We start from the raw sequence: 24,787 nt of genomic DNA, 5'->3' as shown, positions 1-24,787 counted from the left end.
GTGAAAGTAATTTTTTGTATCCAATGAAATTATAACCTCTTGTGTTTCAAATCTGCCAGATATCTCTTCTGTGAGCTGTCTCTTATGTATCTAATAGTGATCTTTGGTTGTGTCTGTTATCTTGGTGGGAAAGATTCACTTTTGAAATAAAGGGCTTTGAGAGGAAAGAAAGACAGGGTTGCATTGTGAAAGCGATGACAGACTGCTTACAGCTTAATTTGGAAGTATTTAGAGGTGTTCTTACAAAAAGAGGTAGATCTGTTCCTGCACATGAAACCTACTGTTCTGGTACATGGCTGATACATATATTCGCATTTGACTGATTTAGAACTTGAATGACTTCTACCCGAATAGCAGGGATTCCCTCAGAGCACAGCTTATAAATAAATGATGTGCAAATCTGGTGCTGCTGTGATTCTTAACTAATTCTGGGTAATTTTGTTTCCTTTTGTTTTTAAAGGATCAGTTTGATAACTTGGACAAGCATACACAGTGGGGCATTGACTTCTTGGAGAAATACGCAAAATTTGTAAAAGAAAGGATAGAAATTGAGCAAAACTATGCAAAACAACTGAGGTAAGGTTTTTTTCTTTGCAAGAGAATCTTAAAAGTTACTTAAAATCACTATATCACTTGGTGGGGAAGTATGAAATGTCGTGATTAATGACTGTTTCTCATTTACAGAGTGAATGAAATCACTAGCTGTTTTCATGACAGATCAGTCCAAAACAGAAAATTTTCTTTGGGTGTGCACTTGCTTACTTGTTTTTGCCTTCTCTCCCACTCTTCTCTCCCAACCCACCCTTCAGATCTTTGAACTAAAAAGATTTAAGGCTTAAAATTAAAGATTCAGAACAGGGAAAACCATAGTGACTTTTGCACTGGCTGTCAGCATTTTTGCTGTTAAGTGCATTATCTGTATCTACACTTGAGTGTGTGTATGTGTGCTTCTGCTACTAATTAATTTATCATGTTTAATTGGCAAGAGCTACACTACATTGTGTTAAGAAATCTGATTAAAATAATTGAGTAGAACTTGAGAAAACAACCAAGACCTTCCTGTCCTTAAAGCACGCCCTGTCCATAGCAGGTCTTGTCCCTTTGGGTGAGACTGTAACCCGGCCACTCTTTGTCTTACTTCTGTCCTGTAGCTGCCAAGTGAAACATCTTTTGGGTCCAATAGGAATTTCCCTTCGGGGATTGTACAAGGAGACTAGCAGCCATGAAATGGCAGCTTCAGAGGAAGTTATTTCTTTAGAATAAAGTAGGTTGATTTTTACCCCCAGTGCACTCAGTGCGTGAAGAATAAAATTTAAAGTAAGACACTCCTGTGAACTTTGGCCTTCACTGCCATCTTTACTGTCATGAATTCCTTTGGGCATTTGACTGGAGCTGCTGCCTACCCTTGTCACTGAAACTGATAGCAACTCCTCTCCTGTGGTTTCTTCCATCATCTCATCATTTGCAAACCAGATTGTCACTAGATGGAGAGTTGAGAAATCCTTCCTCATTAATGCAGTCATGAGGCTCACAGCTGAGGATATGGATGTTCTCTATCTGGGTTGCTCATTTCCTTTTTGATTTCTTTATCGGTTTCTTTTCATCCAGTTGGATATATTCACCTAACATAATAAGCCATTGTTTTACTGAAGGAATTTTTTTTCTTAAAAGGAAGAAAAGAAATACCACTTTTCCAAAGCTGGTATAGAAGAACTTGAGGAGGTAAAATAAAGTTGGAAGCATGCACAGCACAGTTTGCAGCCCTGATTTGATTTGTTTTCAGTTGTCTGTTAAAAATAGAAATATATTTTATTTCCACAGATCTCTATCTAGATCTTTTCCTTAAATAGTTTTAACAAATGCCATTTTTCTTAATTGTATTTAAAGGTTCATTCCACAGCTAGCAAGATGAGACAACATATTACTTCAGGATTTGACTAAAAATAGGAAAATTCCTCTGTTCAGCATTTTACTCTGGGTAAAACTTGGTTTTTCTTGAATTGTCTTTCAAAAATGAGAGTTTTGTCAAGTACCCCTTCTGTCAGATGACTGGAGTGACTGTCCCTGTGCAGTAAGTATGACAGTTCTGGGAAGCACAGGTCTTGCTGCACACACGTTATACAGTGCATGAATGCACTTCCTGCCTGCTTCCCACAAGGATCTGGACAGCGCACACATCAGAGGGTGACTGATTTTCTGCCAGTAGACCAGTTCAAGAAGCTACTCTTTGATACTCTTGCATATGTATTCTTTAGAAGAGACTGGATTGTTTAGTAGTGAACTTTCTCGTGATAACAACTTGATTTCAGCCATCATTCCTCCTGAGGACACTCACTGTCTTTAATTATGTAAAATAGTTATGAGACCCAGGGGGAATTGAGATCAAGCAAAATTTTCACCTTCAGAAGAGTTAGCCATCCTGCATCTTGCTCCTGGGAAATTCTGAGAGAGAAGATCTTGTGGGATGAATTGTGGTTCTGGTGAATTTCAATATTGGCAGCATATGGCCTGTGAGATAGATATTGATATCCCTACTGGAAATTTCTAGTATATCAATGTTTCTTCCTTTTGTAATGGAAAACAATCTGAAAAAGTGTTGAGACTCTTTTCATAATGAACTTTATAACTGAGATTAATACTGCCCTTGGTTAGTAGAGTATGAACAGTACAGCAGGTAGTCACCTCCATGGCCCTCTTAGTGCTTGGATGGGAGACCAAGGAAAGCCAAATTTAATCAGGAGATGAAGCAAGTGATGTATGGTGGTATTTTTTTTTTCTGTCTTGGTTTCAGTGTGGACTGTGAACATACTGTTGAGATCATTGATGGATCTTACTCTCATAGACTTAAACCCAAGGGTGAAAACCTGAGTGAGCTTTTCACAACAGTTTACACAAATCAGACTCAGTCTCCTGGCAGAAATTCACATTCACTTTGTGTATACCCTTGCCTTTTGAAAACTTTAGTTTTCTTTACTGTCACAACTTAGTGATGAGCCTTTCCCACGTGCAACAGCCCTTCCAGGTCTTCTAGGAGATGGCAAATGATGCATGCACAGCATATGAGGAGCTGTTTGAGCAAACTCACTGTATTCTTACTGTATGCAGGTGTTGCAGCTCATGGTTGCCAAGTAATTCTGAAAGTGATAACTTTTCCAAGTGCTGGTTTTAGGTTACAAGTCATTCCTTGCTATTCTTCTTTGATAGTGAAAAAAATACAAGAATTGTCTGCAATGTACTGTATTCTAAAACAAAAAAAGGAAGTGTAATTTGATTTTGTTTGAGCTAATTTAAAGGAAAATCTACAGTTTCGTGTGGTGTAGGTCTCCATTAATGTATTGTGTTACCCCAAGGTTTACAAAGGTTGTTAGAGGCTGTTACTGAGTTACAGGGATGTGAATCAGGACAGAGTTATTGCGGGGTACACTGTAAATTAACACATTCCATTTTAATGATATGACTGTTGAATTTGTTTTTATTTTGTAATTGGAAAAAATTAGATTTAGTATGTGCCAAACTACTGGGCTCATGGCTGAATTTTTAAATTGAATTCTCAGATACTGTTTTTGATCAACATTGTTTCTTAAAAGGGGCAAGGTGAAGGTCTGTTGTTCCACATCATTACACACAAAATAGTTCTGGAGGTTCAGTCCCTTTTCATCCTTTCTAAAGCATTATGACACTCGAGCAGACAGAGGAGTTCACTTTGTGTGATGTTGGGCAATGATGCAAGTTATGCTTGCAGCTGGAGATGAAACTGCCATGGAATAAAATTTCTGAACATGGTCAGCTTCTCTGTTGTTGGTTTAAAGCAAGTAGCTGTGATTGTACTTGAGCTGTTTGTTGCCCGTTAAAATTGTGCATTGTGATCTCTGGAGATATTTAGTTACTCTGATCAAATCTATTTTTCATGTTCCTTCTGCATACTGTTGTGTTTAAGTGATATTTTTATAAATGCAATATTAATACATGCATATTTCTAGTCAGACTGAGACAGTTTCCACATTTTCATGTGCATAATCTTGGAAACATTTTTGAAAATGGGTGTAAGCTCAAATGTAAAGCTGGGAACACAGATTATCACCACATGTAATAATTTCTCAAAACTCTCTTCCTTTGATTGCAGCTGAGATTTTACCCTGCTCATTACTATTCAAATATGATTGTGGCAGGTTTTTTTATAGTCCTATTTCCATAAACTTAAACATGTGATTTCCTAATGGTTCCAAGGATATTAAGCTTTGTAAACTCGAAGTCCAGGTTACAATTTTTTAAGATTGATTGCTCCAGTGTTTCTAATGAGATGTTACTAAACACAGTTAATTGTTATTATTTTCATCCGGTCCATAATACTGATGTGCAGTTCCTGAAGACATCAGAATTGTATTGAAACTATTACTTTATATATAAATAGGAAATGCTTTTAAGGACTTACTGCAATTTTAGCTACTTATGAAAGCAAAGAAAGTTTGTGACCAGGCTCATTTGTATTATGATCTAGGGGCTGTAGTGGTTTAGTATAAGCAAATACCACAGGACCTGAGCTGCTACTGTAATAGAAATTGTACCATGTTGATGCTGCTGCTTCTGTTCTTTATGTGCTGTAATATTGACTGAAGAAAACTTAGTTTTGAGATAATAATGAACACAATGTTTTACACATCTGTAAAATTTTGTGTAGATGTTCTATGTACCTGACTATAAGTACTTTTTGTCAAACAAAGTGCTCTTTAAAACTTCTGCCTAGGTGACTGAGGTGGTACTTATTTTAAAAATCAGGTTCCTGTCTCATTGACCTGAGACCGATTTATACTAGGAAGTGAGGTTAATAAAATTACAGGAGCAGCAGAATTGGATGTAGTTAATCCTGTATAAAATCTGCTTCTAAATGGCTGGCTGTAAGGCAGTGTGATAGAAGCCATCAACATTTTACTTACAAAGAGGATTCAATTGTCATCAGCTGCACCTTTCTTAGGAAGCAAAGACATTAGTCTTGTAGATTGGTTTCTGTTCTGATGATCAGCAATTACTTGTACAGTTTTCTTATAAACTAGTCCACATCCGTACCTGAATTCTGAGAATTAGGCATGGAATTAGATTGAAATATCAGAGAATGTTATGTCCCCCTTAGAAGTGTCAGCTGGCTCCTCTTTGAAAGAGTGCTTCACTTTACAAATCCATGCTCATACTGGCTGCTTGTCAGCTTGTGCTTTTTCAAAGATTTTAATTTAAGATCTCTGTTGTGATTAGGTATTGGTATTCACTTACTGGAAAAGCCATCTATGCCTAATTGTTCACATGAACACTGGATTTTTCTTTGATCTTTAAAACCTGCATTTGCTTGTCGTTTCATATTTATTGCCTTTGATTACTGTCCCTTGTGCTGTTAAATCCTGATCATAGTGTCTCAAACCTGTGTGTTCCTTTGATCCAAAGTTAGATAGGATTGACTAATGAAACTGGCTGTTCTTAGGAGGAAGGATTATATAATATTTTTGTCTTTCTAGAAATAGTAAACAGTTAAAGAATGAAATCAGAACAGAAATCAGCATGCTAGTAAATCTATATTTATGACCTTTCTCTCCTGCCCTTTTAAACTGTATGGCTTTAGTAAGTCATTTCTTTTCTCATTTTTAACAGCTCTGAAAATCTTCCCTTGAAAAAGCGCATGCATGGTTGCTTAGCTACAGCATTGTATGTGTGTTATGCATTTCACCTTCTGAATAAAAATAAGATGAATTTTAGGAATTTCCTATTCATTAATAAGCACTGAGGAACAAAGGAGAAATGTAAGGAAAAATGGAACACAGGAAAGTTACTTAGTGAATATTATCTTTTTTTCTATTGTATTTATGCATTTTCCTATCAAAATGTCTGCATTTAATCCCTGCCAAGTAGAATGTTACAATAGGCGGTGGGTTCTGGGCATAGTGAGAAGAGATTCTTATTTGAACTTCAGTAAGGAGGTTACTTTAAAATGTGTAGATAATTTTTAAAAAGTCAGTGTTTATTCTTTTTCTTAGTACATATTGATATAAAAAGGACCTGACTTTCTTATCACAGCTGTGTTTTTTTGGTTGTAGTCTCAGAGGGTCTAGAAACAGGCAAAAGATCCAAGCTTACTATTTCCACACCAAGTCCCTGCTCATATTCTGGTGTGTGCTTTGTGACTGGACATAATCTCACTATGTGGGCTTTAGTACCATAGAGGTGACTTCCAGATAAATGGATTTGAGAAATTGTACAAAGTTATTTTAGGTGAAAGCAGAATTAGCACCTTTGTTTTAATGGTAAGGTAGTCTATAATTGTAACAACCAAAATTACAGAGAGACACTGGGGTGAAATACACAACATGCATGCCAGATTTGTTTTTCTCCTAGAATCTTCTCTTAACTCCTCCATTCCTTTTTTTTCCTGCATTCTGTGATAAGCAGATTATTTCATATAAATATTCTCAAAAATTGGACTGTGATACTGTGTTAAATGCTGGTCCTGTGGATTGTCTTCTAGAGATTTGCTTGGTTTCTAAAATTCGGATATTTGCAATGCTGATGGCAGGACAAACTGTAAAATCTTTTTTTTTTCTGAAAAGACATGTTGCCCCTTCTATTCTGGACATGTCCTTACTGAAGATTTGGAAATACTGTGGTTAAAATCTTGGACCTGAATCTATACTCAAAGCTTACTTCGGGCATGGAATTTGGTGCTCGTGGCACAGCACACAGCGTGCACTGTCTGTGTTACACAGCGGTTAGACATTGGCCTTGTCCTCGTCTTCTGCTGCCTTCTGCATGCAGGAAAAGGATGTTAAATAACCAACTCTTCATTTCATGTCTAGTCACTGCAGTAGAAGTTTTAAGATATTTGCAAATTGTTCTAGGTCAAAGTGGTGTAAAACTTTGATAATACCATAGATTTCAGCCTTGTGTTATCTAAAGGACCCTTATAAGTTGACAGAGAGATTGGATTTGTTCATAGAACATTAAACAGAAATAATTTGTTCATGCAGTTTTCTATGTGTGTCTTCTCAAAAGGGACTCTAAAATATGATCCTTTTTTTGTTCTTCTTTAATAGAAACCTGGTTAAGAAGTACTGTCCTAAACGCTCACCAAAAGATGAGGAACCCAGGTAAAAATGTCTATTTCAAGTTCTGTGTGTAAAAAGTGAGAGCTAACAGTATTATGCTGTCCTTTTATGGATTTATTTGTAAGATAAAGTATTTAATTGGTGATGACAACAAAATAATTGTGCTTGGCTTCTTACAGTTCTGCTGGAATTCTTAAGCATGAAACCTTTGCTTACTCCTGTTGGTATTTTAATATAGTAAGCATGGCTGGTTGTACTTGGTCCCTTCCAAATTAATCTTTAGGTAACTGAAATTTTGAAAGCAGAAGTTAGCTTGCTGCGTACAGTCTAGTATTGTTTTTTAAAGAAAAGCAAGTGTGTGTCCTTAGGCTTTGGTTTTTTGCTTAGAAATAGAGATTTTCAGTGCATTTTTATGACAATACAAATGTAGCTATGCATCTCTATACTCAGACCTGAGTGTACACAAATTGTCATGGGCCAGAAGAGCTCTTAAAATGCTGACTTGCTTTGACTCCGGAGACAAAATAAGTGGATGTCTAATGGTGGAGGAACAATTTGTTCTAAACAACTTTATTTATCAGAAATATGCTTGTTTTGCTCTCCATTCCCTAGCCATTTTTAAAAATTATTTGAGAAAGCACAATACTTTTTTTTTCTTCAGGGGGTAAATCTTATGAAATAAAAGAAGTTTCAGGTTGCAGCCAGAGCACATGCTGTGCAGAGTGCCTGAGAATTCACAGTGGGATTTCCTCTAGCTCTTCTAACTATGTAAAGATCCTGGACCTGGGGGAATAGGCTTTCCGGTGCTAGAGTGGCATTTGAAATTCCCAAAAGCCAAGGCTATGGAGATGGCAGTATTCCACCATTAAAAGAGAGAGAAAGATGTATATTTTAATGTGGTGCCTGTTTTTTTTTTCCTTTCTTCCCTTCCGCACACACTTTCTACCCTTTGCCCCTCCTCTTCCCCCCTTTTTAGTGCCAGCCATAGTGGCACCTTACTTCCAGCCAAGAGGTGGGCAGGCAAACAGGCAGCTGTCTCCAGAGCTGATAGCAAACTTGTTCTGTAGAACCCATCGGGATGCATAGGAGTGGTATGATTGGCATGTTCCACCCTCAAGACTACCAAGCACATCATCTCTGCAGCAAGCTCAGCCTGCGAGCCTAGGGACGTATGTATCCGTTCCCAAGCTCAGGCCTCTCCCTGGGCAGCTTAGGAGATACCACTATACTACAGGGCTTGCCAGGTAGTATTCTTCTTCTTTCTTTTCCATCCACAAACTCCATGTTCTTGTAAAATGTGTTTGAAGAGACGTTGCAACATGTAGTACATGTGAGGCTTAACATAGGCTTTCCCAGCTTGTGTTTCTACTCTAACTCAATTAGCATTAAGATAAGGTTTATTGTAAAATGTCTGTGGTTTTTTTTATTTAATCAGGAGTACAGACTTTACTAAAATAAATGTATTTTAAAGAGCTGTCTAACTTTTTGTGTATGTTTGTGTGTTTGCTTTCTGCCAGGTTTACTTCGTGTATTGCCTTTTTTAACATCCTCAACGAGTTGAATGACTATGCAGGACAACGAGAAGTAGTTGCAGAAGAAATGGGACACAGAGTGTATGGAGAATTGATGAGATACTCTCATGATCTAAAAACTGAGAGAAAAATGGTAATTTCTCTGGTTTTGAATTTGAAAATAGGATATCAAGATGTATGTCTATTAATGAACTGATGTTGTTTGTTTACCCATTCTGATGAATGTGGCAATACATAGGTTTTGTAGTACATTTATAAATGTGTTTAAGGTTTTTCTATAATACTATAACACAGTTATTAAACCTAAAAATTATTAGCTTGGGAGGACAGTGCTTACTAGTAACCTTTTTTTGCCAGTGTACCACAGTATCTGGGATACTATTCTTGCATGTTAAGTAATGTCTTCCAAAGAGTACAGGTAGCTGGTGGAAGATACTGCACATCATAGGCTGTCAGCTAGAGCAGGGACTGATTAATGGTAGCAATACTAAAAATACAGGCAAATTTAATTTATTTGTGGTGTTTTTAGCATCTTCAGGAGGGACGAAAGGCTCAGCAGTATCTGGACATGTGCTGGAAACAGATGGATAATGTGAGTTTGTGTTTGGATTTTATTCCTGTTGAATTTTTAAAAGATACACAGGCTGTAAGTGGAATTGTTTTCATCTGTCTTGCTTAGATTTAATATTTATATATATTACTGTATGTCCAAGTAACTGAGTAACCTAATACAGTTCAATGTATTTATAGTTCCCTGGTTAAAAAAATCTCCTGTAAACAGCTTGTGTTTATGTTTGAGAGAAGCCTTGGCTTTTATCCAGCGTAACCAGCATAAAGGAATCTGGTTTTAACATAGGTACAGATTTTGTTTGCTTCTGCTTGGGCTACTGAAAATGACAGTTTATTTATATAAAGGTGAAAATTTAAGTCACTGAATTTTACTTGAGCTTGAGGGCTTGTTCCAAGGTATATTCAAGAATACCACTATAGACTATTGTACTTTCGGGAGGTACAACTACTGTTTTATGGAGAAATGCAGGGAGTGAATGTCTCTAGGACAGACTGTAAGCTTCCTTTTCTCGAAACAAATGCTTTTAAAGATAAGAAAATATGAAATTCAACCAAGTCTGTTCAAGATGTATTCTGATATTCTGGTTTTCTCTCTCAAAATTTTACTATATCTTTGATCCAGACTATTGTGAAGCAATACTGGAGAAGTGAATGTCTGTTTTGTTTTTGTGGTCCCAGATGAGCAAGGTCTTGCTTTACTGTCACGTCAAAGAGTTTAATTCATCATCAGAGGATCTGCATAGAAGCAAATGTGGTAGTTTTAGATGTTATTACTCTTCACCGAGATAGTTCCCACAGTTCAGCTCAAACCATACAGGGCCTTTTATTTACCTGAGTGCAGAGTCGGTCTTTTAAATGCATTTAGATGCCTTTAAGGGACACACTAATCTCACTTTGCTATGGAGCAGGAGCTTAGAGTCTGAGTTGCAGTTTCTCCGGAGAGATGTGAACTTCTGCAACAATTTTTCTATTTTTCTACAGCAGTTGTCTTGACAACAGCTGCATATATGGAACATCAAGTATATTGAATACTGTTGTCTGTGCTACCTACAGCTGTGCCACTTGACATGAATACTGATGATGATTGTAGTTTAGACACATCCTTCAGACTGCCTTCAAAATAATTTAGTTGACCTAGTTGCTGTGCTAACAATGTGCTTCTTTAAAGGGACTTTGTGAATTTAAGATACTTAAATGGAAGCTTTGATATTTAGAATTCAGAATTAATGTATGAAACCTAATGGGAATAGTGGCTGTTGAAGCAGTAAGTTTGTGCCTTTTGTAGAGCAAAAAGAAATTTGAGAGAGAATGTAGAGAGGCAGAGAAGGCACAGCAAAGCTATGAACGACTGGACAACGATACCAATGCAACAAAGGCTGATGTTGAGAAGGTAAGGGCAGTGCTTTTCTTTACTTTGTTAGCAATGATATTTCATTGACATGTTAATCATCAGTACTGAAACAATATTCATTGAATGTATAAAATTGTCTATAAAATATGCTTATTTGTTATGTGCAAAATCAAAGTTCCAGTGGCATGTAAGACAGCACAGGAAAGGAGTGTGCTTCAGAATCAGAATGGTTTGGGTTGGAAGGGACCTTGAAGACTCCCCTGCCATAGGCAGGGACAGCTTCCACTAGACCAGGTTGTTCAAAGCCCCATCCAACCCGGCCTTGAGCACTGCCAGGGTTGGGGCATCTGCAGCTTCTCTGGGCAACCTCTTTCAGTGCCTCACCACCCTCAAAGTGAAGACTTTTTTCGTAATGTCTAATGTAAACCTGCCCTCTGTGAGTTTAAAATCATTTCCCTTTGCCCTGTCACTACCTGTCCTTGTGAAAGGTCCCTCTCCAGCTCTTTTGTAGACCCTCCTTAGGAACTGGAAGCGGCTTTAAGGTTTCTCCAAAGGCCTTGCTTCTCCAGGCTGAAAATCTCCAAATCTTTCAGCCTGTCTTTATAGGAGGGATGCTCCAGTCCTCTCATGATCTTTATGTTCTCCTTTGGACTCTTCCCAGCAGGTCCATTTCCTTCCTGTGCCGAGGGCACTCCAGCTGGGTTCTCAGGAGGGCTGAGCAGAGGGGCAGAGGCAGCTCCCTTGACCTGCTGGCCACGCTGCTTTGGTGGAGCCCAGGATAGGGTTGGCTTTCTGGGCTGTGAGTGCGCATTGCAAGGACCTGCAGGTCCTTCTCCTCACGGCTGCTCTCAACCCATTCTCTCCCAGCCTGTGTTAGTGCTTGGGATCACCCCAACTCCCATGCAGGACCTGGCACTTGGCTTTGTTACAGTTCACCAGAGTCCCTGTGGATGGCTGTGCTGTGTTCCTTAAACTGGCAGCTGTCTGGTGCCTCGTGGTTTATATGTTCAGTCACTTTGTGGGTTTTAGGATATGCTTTTAAGCAGTCTGGCTCAGGGAGCTACAGTGATCATTGCATTCTGTGTCTAACAAATGAGGTTCAGGAGTGTCAGTACATGTGAAGTCTCACGTTCTTTATATTTCAGTTGTAAGGATGTTGGTTTTTGATGACTTGTGACTAGTGTTCTTGCGTAGTTGATGAAATAAAATAATGCTGTGTGTCACTGAAAAGTACGAGACATGTTTAACCTGAAAACGCTTTCCTACTAGGCTAAGCAACAGTTAAACCTGCGCACACATATGGCTGATGAAAACAAAAATGAATATGCTGCACAACTACAGAATTTTAATGGGGAACAGCACAAACACTACTACATTGTCATTCCTCAGATTTACAAGGTAAACAATTCCCAGATAAAGTATTTCTGATCCTTTTCTAAAGAAGTAGACTTTAAAGTTAAAAACTCTATTTTTTTCATTTTAGTGGATCATTTTATCAAGAAATTACCATAATCTTGAGACAACTTGTGTTTTTTCATGAGACTGCTTATCCATACTAATGCTTAGACTTCCAATGAAAATGCTTGATTGCATTTTCTGTAAGATTTTATACGTTGTAGACTCTTTGTTTAAATATTTCTGAAAGGGTCTGGCACAATAAACATTTGAGATGTGTGGGTGGCAGCAGACATTTAAAATAGTCCTCCTAATAAGGGTTGAGCAGTAGTCCTCAGGATCCTTGTGTGTGTGAATGCTCTGGTGAGTGAAGGAGAGCAGGTAGCTGGCAGTGACTGTGCTTTAACGGGTTTCATGCACGGGTAAAAAGTGCCTGCATTGGAAGCAGAAGTTCCAGCACCTCCCCAGCCCCCAGTCAGTCCTTGCTCCATCAGTGTTTGTTACCAGCAATCCACAGATGTCTCTAAAACCAAGTAAAATGTTGAAGATCAATACTTTGCATCTAAAGTGGGGATTTCTTGAGATGCTTTGTGTAACTATTAAGAATTTTTTTAAAACATTCTTTCAAAAACGTGGACGTGGCAAAACTGAAAATCCAGTTTGAGGTAGTTGGGGGCATCCGGTGAGTAGAGTTCAGAAGTGTGTTGGCATGTACCTTCAGCCATTTGGGAAAAATGGTGAGAACTGGTACTTAGACAGGGAGTGAAGAAATGGAAGGTGGAATACTGGGTTTATTTGAAGATATTAAACTTAAATATGCTTGATATTTTTCAGAAGCACAAGTAAGTTGTTATCTTTAAAAAAAAATCTTTACTAGAAGGTCTAGGATTCACAGAAGAAATTTGCCTTTGCTTATTAAAGAATTTTCTAATATTTTAACTGTTAAGCAGCACTACAGTAGGTCTAACTTTACACACTGATCCAAGAACTGCAGTCAGCTCCCAGGTGAAACAGGTTGATCATCTTTGTAGCTTGCACCAGACTTTTGCTTTACTACCTTTGTTTCTCCAGGGTTAAAATCCACTGTCATTGTAAGATATTACTCACATTTTTAGAACTCTACAATAAGAGCAGAAAGGCCCAGTCCTGCTTTCTCTTGGGACTACACTTTTATTACTTCATTGCCAGTATTTGGGTAACATTCTGAGGGAAAGCCTTGGAGAGGGGTTTAGCACATCTAGGTAGTTGTTTTGTCTTGGAGAGATGAAGTTCAATATTGTTTGAGACATCTGCCTCAGTGTGGATATAGGAAAGATCCAACTTCTTACCCAGTTTTTGACAACCCATTGCTATATGTTTTACTGATTTTTGCTTTTGTTTGGGGTGTTTTCCACATTCAGGTGACAAGTCCAGGGCTGTTATCTTCATAGTATTTCTCTTTAATTTCTTCTGATCTGTTCTGTTCCAGTAAACTTTTCTTGCAAATCTTACGTAATGGTATTCTTATCTTTATTTTCTTGCACACTGCTAAAGGAAATGGTTTGTATTTCAAATCAGAGTGTCTAAACTGCAGATAATTTTAATTTTTCTTATTTTTCCTATATTTTTAATAATTGCATTGCTTGGAAGGTATAATAATAAAAGCAAGATGGACGTATTTATCACCAGAGAGAAATTACTTGGAACTAGAATGAGAGAGTGAGGAGATGTAAAAATTAGTAAAATTTCTTCACTGTGATTTTCATTTTTGCATGGAACAAATACTTCAGACAGTTGCTTGTAAACACTGTACATGTGCTTTATAGAAGAAAAAGGAAAAGAAAATCTTTACATGATTTTTAATAATCAAAGGGCATAAAGTCTTCATAAGAATTGTATTGGGCATCCTAAGTCTATGTCTGAAAGGACTTTCAAGTTCTGTTTTGTTAAGCAAATAAAAATACTGGGAAAGCATAGAAATTCTGTCCCACAATGTGGTGACCCCAGTAACTGCATATGTCAGGATTGAGGAGGAAAAAAATCAGCAAATGACAGCTTTATTTTATCTTTCTTTGCACTTGCAGCAACTTCAAGAAATGGATGAAAGGAGGACTATCAAACTTAGTGAATGTTACAAAGGCTTTGCTGACTCTGAGCGCAAGGTTATCCCAATTATCTCAAAATGCTTAGAAGGGATGATCCTTGCAGCAAAATCCGTTGATGAACATAGAGTAAGTAGAACTGAGTAACTTCAAATGTATGTGGGAATTTAACTGCTCCAGAAGTGGTGGAGAGGGGAAAGACTGACTTACCCTGGACAGTTTTCTTTCTGTGGTCCAGTATTTGCTTCAAAAGTGTTGTGACTTTGATTTCAGTAGAAGGGACCACTTCTGCTTTTTTTGTCTGCTCTCTTCCTGCTTTATTGGTTTCATAGTTTAATATCTTTGACATGTTCTCACTGGGTGTGATTTTGGGTATTCTGGAATACTGTGGTCAGTATTTTCCCCTGTATGTGACATTAAAACATATAAAGGGTCTTCAGTTAACATAACTTCATTCAGTTAAGTATTTGCTGGAATATTTGGAATAGCAGAGTATGCTTTGCTATACACTCATGAACACTTCTGAGATAAAAGCGTGTCTGTCCAAAAGTGTGTGTTTTGAGCTCACTCTTACTTTCTGTGCATCTCTGCAATTAAATGAAAATTTTGTTTCAGTTTTTTCTCTGCTTCTTGATGGGTTTGCTTTTTAAACTCCTTAATGTCCTATGTTTAGGACTCTCAGCTAGTGATAGACTGCTTCAAATCTGGTTTTGAACCTCCTGGAGATTTTCCATTTGAAGACTACAGTCAGAATATTTACAGAACTATCTCTGATGGAACCATCAGTACACCAAAGCAAGAGGGAATGAGAATTGATACAAAAACTACAGTCGGCAAGGCTAAAGGAAAGCTGTGGCTATTTGGAAAGAAACCAAAGGTAACAATTAAGAAATTACTATTTGGAAAATTAAAATTTGAACATTTAGAGTGCATGGAGGCATCAATTCATGTATTTTTTAAAAATCTTCCCCTTGCCTTCCAATTTACTTTTAAAGTATGTGAAAGGAGATCAGAAGGTTTGAGTACTTACCATGTTAAAAATCAAGTTGTCACTGGGGAAGTTTTTCATTTTTTCTTCTAGTAATTTGTGTTTGGGAGCATTTTTAGTAGTTATTTGATAAAAGTAGCTTCCCATTACTGTAATGTTTCTAAGATTCTGTAAAGACTTTCTGTACTTGCATAGGAAAGGTGTTAATTGTGTAAAATAAGGGGAGGGGAGAGTGTGCTTTGGAATTGGACAGACTTCAGATCTGTCTGTTACGGCACAAAAAGCAACCCCCTTCTAAATGTCACATTTATATATATAAGTATTAATATAGATTTTTATTACACTTGCTGCAAGTTTTGAAAATTCCTGAGGTTTCTCTGAAAACCTTACAGTTTATACTATGTCACTGTAAAACATACTGTGGAAGCTCCATGAAGGGAAATGTCCTCTATGCTCAAGAAAAAACTGAAAGCATTGAGATGATTACTGCTTTTTTTTCTTATGAGTTACAGTTAACACTTAATGTGTGAGATGCCTTCATGGATCAACAAAAGATTGTCAATACATGCATTAGCTATATAAATGAACGGAACATATATATATTTAAATTTTATGCTTATCTTTATTTAATATTGGAGCATATCAATGAGCCATTTTAATGTAGCCATCCCCACAAATTTCTGTGAGGTTATTTTAATGCTCCAAGCCAGTTTCTGTCATTTATTACAGGACACTGTTCTTAGGGCTTCTTAATGGTAGAACTTATTTTGCACTTTATGGTATTCTGAGAAAGTAAGTCTTTACAGAAAGGAAGGACACAGATGATTCTTTATTCCATCCTCAGTATATTATGTAATTCTAGCTGGGTGTTAAAACTGCTTGTTTACTTTTCATGCAATATAATGAATGATTCATAGCAGTTCACATGCATTAATACATGGGTATATATATTGCATTTGTCTGCAGAGGTGGGTGAGATTTGGCCTGTTCTGTAATTAGATCACAATTGCCCGTTTGACCACAGGGCATCTTTCTGATAGTTTGGAGAGTATGTCAATGTACACTGGATTCAGTCTGGACCTTGGCATTTACTGTAGTTAAAGAAATCCCTTAGTGTGATGACAGCTGAAAGAAGCTGACAAGACTTGCCCTACTCTTTCTTCTCCCCAGTTCCCCCACTGTGTGTAGCACTCAGGGAGTCAGCCTTACTGTCTTCTCTGTGCAGCCACAGGTGTGACATGTGTGAACATACTACATGCATCTCTTCCCTAAGGACCTGCATGAAATGAAAGATGTTGTCCCTGTTTTTTTACCTGTTTTTGGGGAGGATGGAGGAGAGCTCTACAAAACAGCAGCTGGAAGCAAAATACATACCGGACGATACATATTTAATTCCAAATACTATTCACAGGTTTTAAGATATATTCTTAAATTATCTATTATAAAATTAGCTGCTTTACTATAGCTGAGGTATTCATGGGGACCTTTGGACCTTCATTTAGCTGAAACTAAGGCTGGTCTTGGCTTCCAGGTATTCCTTTACCTATTTTTAATGTTGTCAAAGACATAAAAGCTTTTTACAAAGGGAATGAGTTGTGCAGCAGTGGGAATAGTAGAGGAAAATTGAACTGAGAAAGAATAGCAGAGGTATGAGAGACAAAAAATGAGAGAAGCAATTTGAAAAAAGGGGAGGAGGTTCTCGAGATTATATTAATAATGCCATGCAGCCATTGTGTCAGTCCAGCTTGACTACAGAGTTTGAGAACACTCTTTGTGTTAGTCATTCTCCATTGATCTACCAAATATTTCTGGTTTGGCTAACCTGGTAGGGTACCTCAGTATGTAGGAGGAACTAGTGAGCAGGAATGCTGGAGCTTCCAGGATGATTGTAACTAAATTGGCAATAGCAGAGCTGTGTTTTAAGAAAAGAGGCAAGGGAGCTTTAGGATCTTGTTAGGGTCTTGTGGTAGTGCTGAGTCTAAAGCTTTCTTCCTTCTCTGCAGCAACCTGTAACTCTGAAGAGTAATTCATGAGGGAAACCTTTTAAACCCAATACAGTTAGAGTATAAATGTGTCTGGAACGTTACAACCTGTTACTGTGTTGGATGGAAATTTTATTTTTGTAAGACAGAATTTTCATTTTAAAATCACTTTGAACATTTGGCTTATTTATTGCTTTCTTTATTTCCACATTAGCCACAATCCCCACCCCTAACCCCTACTAGTTTATACACATCCAGTACTCCTAATGGGTCCCAGTATCCCATATTCTCCATTGAACCAGTGCATTATTGCATGAGTGACATAAAAACAGGGAAGCCCAGAATTCCTTCTTTCAGAAGCCTCAAAAGAGGGGTAAGTTCAATAACAAGTTGAAATGCATGATGGGCTATGAGCAGTGTGTTTGTGATGTGGCTTTTCTAATGCTCTTCACCCTCATTATAAGGCTTACTTAGTTAAAAATAACACTTCAGCTATAAGGTCACTTCTAGGATACTTTGTTTCATACTATACAGAAGTTAAACAGATTTAAAAGAAAATAAAATAGAAAAGTCCTTCATCACAATTGAAATGCTCGTGTCTAAAAAAAGGTGTTATAAAGAGGGTGCTCAGCATGTGTTTGATACCTTTCTTCATTGTTGTTCACATTCACAAATGTTTTCCTACCATCATGTAACATATTTTTGCAGTAATTTATCATTGGATATAGTTACCACAAAAATCATCTGACAGAGCAGATGTCTTATGTGCTGACTTTGGAAAATAGTAAAAGTTGATTGCGAGACACTGAACTAAGAAGTGAGAATTTGATTTCTTTGTACATAAGATGCTATAGCTTATGGTGATGGCAGATTTTTGAAATACTGATTTTTTTTTTTTAAACATTACAATTTTAATGTGTTTTCTGATGAATTAGTTGCTCTTGTTTGTCCTAGTTTCTTCTGGGCAAAATTACTGAAAAAATTACAAGTGAATGCCACTGAGACTTATCAATTAATTTACTGATATAGTGGCATATTCTGCAAATGGAATTTGTCTGGAAGCCAGTAAAAGGGAAATATGAAGTGGTTTCCTAGCAACGTTTACAGCGCTAGTGATAAATGTACTGGCGTTTCCCTGTTGTGTCAGAAAAGCGTAGGCTGCCCAATCTATGTATGTTTAGTGATACTTGATGATCCAAATAAAAAGGTAATTGGATGCATTTGGTTATATATAATTAATAATTTTTTGGTATTTCAAGACAATATTGACTTGCTGTCTCATGGGGCATCAAGAATGGTTGACAGTTGTTGACATAATGTGGAGATCAAGGTGTAGCAATGTTCTACTGCAGTAAAGTTACAATTTAGAGGCTCCTTTGTCATTCTGAAGCAGAATGAGTTACAGTTTAAACTTACTTTATTTATCTTTAAGTCATGTTGTGGCATCTAATTTCGGGCCCCCAGATGCCTTGGAAAGAGCCTTTCTAGCACTGCCATTTTTTAGAAAATACTCGTGTTCCTCTAAGTCTGTAGGGAGGGCAGTGTCTCCTTTCCCTTCTGAGTCATTCGATCTTAGTTTGGGGAAGGTAATGCCTCTTTTTCAGTGCTCAGTGAGGAACTGAACTAGGATTAGGTAGTTGTTGGAATGGCACAAACCTTGATTACACCTTGATTTTGTTGATCGCTACATGTATTGACTTCTGCCTTACAAATCACCACCTTGTACCACCAGTAGTTCCAGAACCTCTTTTGAAGGCAAAGGTCATCTCCTAACAACTACAGAATGCTAATGGAAAATGAAACCATATTTTTATTTGACTTTTAAATACATTCTTCCTGATGTAAAATTGCATTAATTTAATACATTCTTTAAATAATTTAAATGTAATAGTCCTGTAACATTAGGAAGCATCACTAGTATCCTACAGATCTAGACTCAGTCAAATGTGCCATAATGTTAAAGACTTCATCTCTGTAAAATCTTCAAGAATGAGCGTTTAATTTATATATATTATGAATTTCCTTGCAAGCATTTTAACAGACACCACATTATTGCATATTTTTGAAGTCTTTTCAACTTAAATGTATGCTGGACTAATAATAGATTTTTTTAATCTCATCGATCAGTCTTATCTTTGTAATATACCTCGATTAAATGCTTAATAGTCACTAATACGTGATGCTGTTTCCCATGTGTTTTGTCCCTGGAAGATTATTTCCCAGTGGTACTAACATGCAGAACCACAGATTCACAGAAAGGTTTGGTCTGGAAAGGACCTCAAAGATTGTCTCATTCCACCCCCTGCCATGGGCAGGGACCCCTTCCACTAGACCAGGCTGCTCAGAGCCCCATCCAACCTGGCCTTGAATCTCCAGGGATGGGGCATCCACAGCTGCTCTGGGCAACCTGTTCCAGTGCCTCACCACCCTCTGAATATAGAATTTCTTCTTAAGATCTAATCTAAATCTATCTTCTTTCAGTTAAAAAATGTTCCCCTTTGCCAATCACCATCTGCCCATGTGAAATGGGACGCAGTTTGCTTCTGCTGAGCTTCATCTGTGAGTTGGCCTCTGTCAGCCAGTGAGGCATACTGGTCGTTTTGTTCAACATGCCCTGTACAAGATTTCACTCAAGGCACTGGAGATCACAAACCCAGTCTCCCTCCACTCTGTGCTTCATGCAGACACATTTTCCTGTCATGATGTGGAACAAGAGCAGCAAGCAGCAGCTGTAGAGTAGGTTATTGAAGGAAGGTGTAGCTTACTGTGTTAGTGCTGCTGTTACCTGCTGCTGCTTCTCCTTTGAAATCTTAACAGTTCCAGACAGTGTTAGTGCTTAGGAGAGGTCTGTGCTTGATGCCACTTGGTACATAAAATTATTAGCATTATTAGCAGTGATCTGTAAACCTTAACAGAGTTTTCTTGGAAGACTCTTTCTGAAGGGAACAGGAAGTTTATGTGATTTTGCATCTCCAGACTTCGAGATTCCTACCAAAGTATCGTTTGAGAAGGTGCTTTACTCCCCTCATTGCTAGAAATTCTGTTGTTGTGTGTGTGCCCCAAGCAACAGCCTTCAAACATGCTCAGGGTCAAAGTGAAGTTGAGATATCTGTCTTCTAAGTTGCTTGGTGTTTCTCTGGAAAGAGTTGTCCAAATCATTAAAAGCATGGTAGATCTTCAAAATGCTGTGAATGTTAAAGCCAAGATTCAGCTCCTGGCACCCATGTTTTATTTGCTTCTTCTAAGGATAAAGACTTCACTCTTTATATGTCTTTATTTTTATCTGGACTAAAAGAATTTTCGATAACAGCAATGACCCAAATGCTGTTTTCAGAAAGTAAACTTAATTACTTCTAGACTTGAAAAATATTTCTGTTTCTTCCAGATCTGTTGTGATAATAAAACAAATACATTGCAAAAACTACATTTGTAAGTGATTGTAGTGGATTTTGAGCTGTGATCAACAAAATTTTTGTATATGGCTGATCAGTCCATCATCATCAAATTCTGCTATTTTGTGTAATGTTGGCTGTGTGTGTGTTTCTTTTCCTACAACAGAAGGCTCAGTCCTTTATTCAGAACATTCAAATGTAGTTTAATGAGGTTGTGTGTTAAAATTTTGTAAGTTAAAAGTACCCATTATCACCTACTATTTTTTAAATCAGTAATTCTTAAAGCAATTATTTTCTTGTGCTTATAGTAAAATGTACTTTTTAGAAATAAAAATGTCATTCCTTAAGTGATATTTTAAAAATACATTTTTAGGCATTAGTCACTTTTCTAACTGGTCGTTGCATGTAAATAATTTCCCGTTTCTTTCTGTTTTCAAATGAACTGTGCAGTGGTCGGTGAAGATGGTAAGCCCGTGTGCTGATCTGTCTGCTGTACTTCTGCTAAGATAGCATGAAAATAATCTGAAAGTGTTTCCATATCATAACTGCTTTAAATCAGGTGCTGAAATACATCTTCAGATTTTCCACTCATATGCACAGTCTTCTTAATCATCCATGCTTAATGTAAGGCAATTAGACTTGTGATCTGGCTGCAACTAAATCTGCAATTTTGGAATTTTAGAGTTGACCAGTATTCACGAGTTGGTCATGATGGAAATACTTGGTGATTTTTCTTTGTCAGGAAAATTGTTTAAGCAGCATAAAATATGTATACGAAAAGATTATAAAATTTGTGTAAAGAAGAAATAGTGAGTACTGCACTCCTTTGAATTTGGAGGAAAAATTTGCAGTGGAGAACCTTTATGCTTAGAAATACAGGAAGCTGTTACATTAAATAAAACCACACCTTAATCCAATATTGTACTGCAGAGTAAACCAGTAAAAATTCACAAAAAGACCTCTGTTCTTCTGATCCATCTTTTAGGATACTCTGGTTTAAACTGATCTATAAGGACGAATGATAGAGAGGACATGATTGTATTTTTGTTTCTTTGTAGTGTATTCCACTTAACAGAGTTTTCTTGGAAGAGTTTCTGAAGGGAACAGGAAGTTTGTTTATGTCATTTTGCATCTCTGGACTTTGAGACTATACACAGTGTGTATTCTTCTTCCTCCAGAAAGAAACACTTGCTTTATTTTGGAAACATCAGATCCTGATTTCCCTTCTTTTATCTTGTATTCCCTTAAAGCAATGAGATTGATTTTACAAGTGCAGAGGAGTTGAAGGGGTGAGAAGATTTTAAAGGGGGGTGTTGGAAACTTGGCACCTGAGCCTAAGGCTTGTGTCAAAATCTCAGAGTCGAGTTTCTGTGAACTTTCTTCTTGATAAAAGAAATGCTGGCCAGTTTGGTTTGCCTCCATGGAGGGTTACGGGAATGGCAAGTGGCTTTCCTGGGTTAAAACCAATTTCCTTAGGCAAATGGGATCACAAAAAAAACCCCAAAAAAAAACCCAAAACAAAACCCAAAACAAAAAGCCACAAACCCAAACCTTTGGTGATTGAGACATGTACCATATTTTCTTCTTAACACTGTCAGTGTCTGTCACCCTGAGGGGAAGAGTCTTCACAACAAACTTGCAAGATACATCAAAATCTCTTCCCATGCATTTCATACCAAGGCTCTTCTTCTATCCTGCTTATTATAATCTTGGCCAAGTTTGCAATCAAGTTTGCAGGTTTGGGTTCATAACAATACGTGGTCTTAAATTGGCTAGTTTATGATTTCTTTTAAAGTTTGGGAAGTAAGAGGGCTTTTTCCTTCCCTGAAGTTTTTTGGTTGTTGGTTGTTTTGGGGTTGATTTTTTTGTAAAAAAGGCAACTTGGAATATTTGAACAAGTTTTGAGTCAAATAAACAAATTTAAGTAAGAATTTTGATATTACAAAGGTTTTTTCTGTGCTGCATGAACCAATTTTACTTTAGGTAAAATCCATGAGAACTTTGGAAGTTTCAATATGTTTTCTAGGATTGCTAAAGTTCTGGAAGAGAACTATAATAGGGATTTGGAGTGAAGATCCAAAATACAGTATTTTTCTTTTGATACCATCTAAATGACCACAGAACACACTCTAGAGAAGGAAACAGTTTTTATATATATATATGTATATAGTTATTATATACACATCTTTGATTTTTGTTCTGACTCAAATTATTATATTTAATTATTGAATATTATTATATATGGTCTGACTTCAAATTAGTACTTTCTAAATCTTTAAGTGCAGTGGATGTAAGAGGAGGTACACAACTTCAGAAAAATAAAGTCGAGAAATTTGAAGTTACCTCTGTGAGCCAACTGCTACAGAAGGCAGAAAGCCCCTTGACTGAGCGGCTACACTCTGGCAGCAGGAACATGCATTTATTCTGTGCGGTCTTTTGTAGAGCTGTCTGTCAAGTAGAGTTTTTAAGAAGGTCCATCTGCTTCCAGTGAGCACTGTCCATGTGTGGGTATGTCAGTTGAGCTGCCCAGACCTGTGCATGTAGCAGCTTGTTTCATAGTGTTTCTGCTTGCAGGGCCCTGCACTGGAAGATTTCAGCCACCTCCCTCCAGAACAAAGACGCAAGAAACTGCAGCAGAGAATCGATGAACTTAACAGAGAGCTACAGAAGGAAACAGACCAAAAGTGAGTGCATTTTTCTGGGGAGTTCTGTCGTGGTCCTCTCTCTGGTTTGGTTGGTTTTTTTTTTTGACATCCTCTACCTAAGCCAACAGTGTTCAAAAGCTAGGAGACAATATGCTAGGCCAGGCTATTAAAAAACCTTTTCAAGTTCGTAGTGCGTTCTGTGTAGGTTCTGTTAATATTGCTTCCTTCTGCTTGATTGTAAAACTCATTTTGATTCTAATACTGCATAGGGAGCATTGACTCTCAAATTGTGTGGTAAAAAAATGTGTGGGTCCATTGAGCAAGGTAGCTGCAGCTCTGTGCTTTAAGGACAGAACACGACTAATATTTAGGAAATTGTATATAACAAACAGTATGGGAAACAATACTGAGACTGGCTAGGTAAGAGTCAACAGTTGGAGTCCTTGTGTGCCTGTGCACAAAACAAGAAAGGAAGGCAGAGGGCTAAGATGGCAGAATGGGAGAAGGATTTTGGCACGGTGTGAAGACCAGTAGTTCCTCGTTGCTGTGCTTGGTATCTAATCACAGTTCAGGATCTCATACACATTATTTTAGCTTTAATGAATCAATACCAGTATATTAATTATTGTCATGTTTTGTGTGTTTTTAGAGATGCCCTCATCAAGATGAAGGATGTTTATGAAAAAAATCCCCAGATGGGTGATCCAAGCAGTTTGCAACCAAAATTAACTGAGACCATGAGCAATATGGACCGTCTTCGGATGGAAATACACAAGAATGAGGTTAGATTCTAAAACAGTTTCTTGGAAAATGTAAATGATTGGTACAATTGTATTTTGCCTTACAGATTTTAAATGTAGCACCCAGAAAAACTACTTAGAGTAGAGCTCCTGGTACAATTTTTGTGGGGTGCTGTATTTTCAAGTATGTTCATCTAGCTAGAATAAGGATGTACATTATTAAAGATGTAAACTGTTCAGATTATATTATTATTCACTTATTCTGAAATTCACGTGTAATTAAAGATTTTTTCCTTACACTAGTATGGGGTGTAGGCTAAGTAAGCATAAAGGATAGGTTCATGCTTTGTGTGAAGTAATTATGGGACTTGACATTTGCAGCAGTCTCTGTGTGGCTCTGAACTGTCTGCAGTTCAATGTATTTGTTAAATGTGCTGGTTTAGAATCAATTTTTCTGTGACATCATTATTTGCTTTTTTCCCCCAAGGCCTGGCTCTCTGAAGTTGAGGGTAAAGTAGCAGCCAGAAGTGACAGGCGGCACAGCAGCGACATCAACCACCTTGTCACCCAGGGCCGAGAGAGGTCACTATTCTGTCTCCTCTGCTTTAGATCCTGTGCTAGAGTCTGTACAGCTCTCTCATGATTACAAGGGTGTTATTTATCCTCCCAAAGTGTGTGTCCTTCTGAAGGAAAATCTTAACCAGCCCTGACTCCTAGAGGTCACTTCATGCCATTCTGGTAACACATAAAAATAGTCTAATTGAAACACCTGCTCATTAAATAGCAATGCCTTTTAAACAAATCTTATCCCATTGCATAAGGCTCACTAGTTTTCCATGTTCTGTGGAGGCAGGTATGTTAAATTTGTGTTTTTCTAGCAGAATCCAGTCTAAGCTTTTGCTGGATGACTTTTTTCAGTAAATCACCTCTGACAGTAATACTAAAACTGCTAACAGGAATTCCAAACCAATATCCATGACCTGTCCTTTCTGTGATGCATGGATGTTGTGAGTTTTAGAGCCATGA

General features: G+C 37.5%; 1 protein-coding gene across 4 annotated transcripts in view; it reads left to right on the top strand.

Moving 5' to 3' along the window:
• FNBP1L (formin binding protein 1 like) overlaps nt 1–24,787 on the top strand; it is a 57,324-nt gene that overhangs the window by 28,440 nt on the left and 4,097 nt on the right. For 2 of the 4 annotated variants that reach the window (XM_066192445.1, XM_066192444.1), the window contains exons 2-12: nt 461–576; nt 7,074–7,127; nt 8,603–8,750; nt 9,147–9,209; nt 10,473–10,577; nt 11,808–11,936; nt 13,997–14,143; nt 14,688–14,891; nt 22,951–23,060; nt 23,671–23,803; nt 24,249–24,343. In XM_066192445.1, coding sequence (XP_066048542.1) covers nt 461–576; nt 7,074–7,127; nt 8,603–8,750; nt 9,147–9,209; nt 10,473–10,577; nt 11,808–11,936; nt 13,997–14,143; nt 14,688–14,891; nt 22,951–23,060; nt 23,671–23,803; nt 24,249–24,343 — 1,304 coding nt within the window. Of the gene's footprint in view, nt 1–460; nt 577–2,030; nt 2,072–7,073; nt 7,128–8,602; nt 8,751–9,146; nt 9,210–10,472; nt 10,578–11,807; nt 11,937–13,996; nt 14,144–14,687; nt 14,892–17,198; nt 17,358–20,826; nt 20,842–22,950; nt 23,061–23,670; nt 23,804–24,248; nt 24,344–24,787 lie in introns of those variants that run through there. The other 2 variants (XM_066192447.1, XM_066192446.1) reach the window with 2 other exon arrangements.

The sequence above is a fragment of the Chamaea fasciata genome, unplaced genomic scaffold, assembly GCF_029207755.1.
Source record: "Chamaea fasciata isolate MVZ Bird 193981 ecotype frontalis unplaced genomic scaffold, bChaFas1.0.hap1 SCAF_10, whole genome shotgun sequence".
In the NCBI taxonomy this organism is placed as follows: Eukaryota; Metazoa; Chordata; class Aves; order Passeriformes; family Sylviidae; genus Chamaea; species Chamaea fasciata.
This window is presented reverse-complemented; position numbering and strand designations above follow the sequence as displayed.